The 2,582-nt window shown below is 35.0% G+C and overlaps 1 protein-coding gene across 1 annotated transcript; it reads left to right on the top strand.

Moving 5' to 3' along the window:
* Positions 1-808: 808 nt before the first annotated feature.
* LOC101831186 (olfactory receptor 4F3/4F16/4F29-like) lies at positions 809-1,750 on the top strand. Its single transcript, XM_005064789.4, has one exon. It carries the CDS (start codon positions 812-814, stop codon positions 1,748-1,750), a length of 939 nt encoding a protein of 312 aa, XP_005064846.2. The 5' UTR covers positions 809-811.
* The last annotated feature ends 832 nt before the right edge of the window (positions 1,751-2,582 follow it).

The raw sequence follows: 2,582 nt of genomic DNA, 5'->3' as shown, positions 1-2,582 counted from the left end.
ATGACCATTTCTTTTTTTCTATCTTGAAGTTTTGTATGGCTTGAGATTTTACAGGTATTGTGCAACCCTTGTGAGTGTGAGTGCATATGTGCAAATGCCCTTCTATGACAGGAAAACAATTTTCATGCTCACCACTTCTAAATTTTAAAATTGTTCTGTCTCCCTCTTCTGCAGTAATTCATGTGCCTTAGAAGGAGGGGTATGGTACAGATATCTACCTTAAGGATGGGAATTCTCAAATCTCTTATTTATGTTACCTTGGTAAGTTGTAGATATCTTTGCTAATTGTCATTTACTGTAAAACGTAGCTTCTCTGATGATGGTTGAGAGGTGCATTAATCCACGGGTACAACAATAAGTCATTAGGAGTCTGTATAACACTACGTCAATTTAACAGAGTAATTGTAGTAGGTTATCCCCTCAAACTTGTGACATTTTTAGTCATTAGTTCTTATCCTTGTTTCAACTTGGAAAAATCAGCCTACTCTTCATCTGGAAACGTCACCCTTATAAGTTAGCTTTCATAGTGCTAGCAGGTGCTATGCATAACACTGGAGGAGAAAAGTTGTCATCAAACTTGCTATACTTAGATTTTTAAAATAATACCACGTTCAAGAAGTATGAAGTGATGTTTCAGTGTGATTTAAATTACACTTCTTTATTAATTAATTATGTTCAGTTATATGTTGGCCTTTAGGTTGATCATGAAATTAAAGTACAAATAGGGTTTCACACATTTCAAATTTGTCCTTGTAGTCTATTAATATAATTATCCCAATTCCCCCTTTAGGTAGCACTGAGAACAAAGTCAATGGAAAGAGTGAATCATTCTGCGTCATCAGAATTTGTGTTCCTGGGGCTCACTAACTCCTGGGATATCCAACTGCTGCTTTTCATGTTATCCTCAGTGCTGTATATGGCAAGCCTGATGGGAAACTGCCTCATAATTTTTACCGTGGCTTCTGACCATCACTTACATTCCCCTATTTACTTTCTTTTGTCTATCCTCTCTTTTATTGATATAGGTATTTCTTCTGCCACTTCACCAAAGATGATGTATGACTTATTCAAAAAACACAAAATCATCTCTTTTAGAGGCTGTGTCGCTCAAATCTTCTTCATTCACTTTATTGGTGGTGTGGAAATGGTTTTACTTATAGCCATGGCCTTTGACAGATATGTGGCCATATGTAAGCCTCTCCACTATCTTACCATGATGAGCCCCAAGATCTGTATCTTCATTTTAATTACTGCCTTAGTAGTTGGACTTATGCACTCTGTTATACAACTGGCTTTCATAGTAAATTTACCTCTCTGTGGTCCTAATATATTGGACAGCTTCTTTTGTGACCTTCCTCAATTCATCAAACTTGCTTGTATGGACACATACAGACTGGAATTACTGGTCTCAATCAATAGTGGATTCATGTCTTTAGGCTCCTTCTTCATACTGATCATTTCCTATATTGTCATTATATTTACTGTTCTGAAACACTCTTCAAGTGGTTCCTACAAGGCTTTATCTATCCTTTCAGCTCATGTGACTGTAGTGGTATTATTCTTTGGCCCTGCCATATTTTTCTATACATGGCCTTCTTCCTCTACACACTTAGATAAATTTCTGGCCCTATTTGATGCAGTTGTCACTCCTTTTTTGAATCCTGTGATCTACACATTGAGAAATCAAGAAATGAAGATGGCAATAAGGAGAATATTCAGACAGATAATGGGATATAGACAAATCTCCTGAATAACTGAATTGTGATTAGCCTTAATTGATCATGGAAATCCATTACTAACCAACCTCTCATGAAAACCTTTCTTTACATATGTTAATATGTTTATACATACATACATACATACATACACACATACATACCATTTTACCTGATGTTTAGAAGGAAAGGACAATTTTTTCCAAATGTTACCATAAAATTACATCTATTTATAGTACAATGGCTTTATTAATCAGAAGCCTTAATTCTTAAGGGTTAGTATTTGTTTGAAGCAAGTTTTTAGACATACAGAAGAGGAAATGTTTCTTTATGATTTTTAGAAACTTTTCATTTTGAATAGAAAATACTCTCGTGAACTGCAGTTTTCTGGCTATATTCCATGGAATATTTATATAGGGGAATTGAATTGGGTTATTTTCCATGTCTGTACCCTGCACAAACTCTTTTCTAATTTTTGGGACTTTTCAGGCATTGGATAGAGGTTAGAAATTTCAGAGCACCCATGGGAGTCTAAAATGTGCAACCATGTGAGTTGTATGGAATAGTAGGAAAAAACCAAGGAAAAATGTTGAGTTTTTCTGCCTGAGGAGGAGTTTGTTACTCAGAGCCATTCTATTTCTATTTACCTTTCTTCTGTATTTTTTCATTCTTTTCTTCTACAAATCATAATTTGGTTTTTGAGGGTTGTGTGCATGAGTATAGCATTTATATCATTTTACCTTTCCTTCTTGCCCTTGTAAGTCTTTTCATGTCATTTTCCAATCTGTCCTGAATTCATGACTGCTTCTTTAATTATTTCTATGCATACATTCGTACAGACATATAATTTTTCTGAGTTCACTTAGT

The sequence above is a fragment of the Mesocricetus auratus genome, unplaced genomic scaffold, assembly GCF_017639785.1.
Source record: "Mesocricetus auratus isolate SY011 unplaced genomic scaffold, BCM_Maur_2.0 Super-Scaffold_100004, whole genome shotgun sequence".
Taxonomy (NCBI): domain Eukaryota; kingdom Metazoa; phylum Chordata; class Mammalia; order Rodentia; family Cricetidae; genus Mesocricetus; species Mesocricetus auratus.
The sequence above is the reverse complement of the archived record's forward strand: the minus strand, read 5'-3'. Positions and strand labels throughout refer to the sequence as shown.

Coding starts and splice junctions, on each gene's coding strand:
- LOC101831186 (XM_005064789.4), top strand. CDS start 812: ATGGAAAGAGTGAATCATTCTGCGTCATCAGAATTTGTGTTCCTGGGG.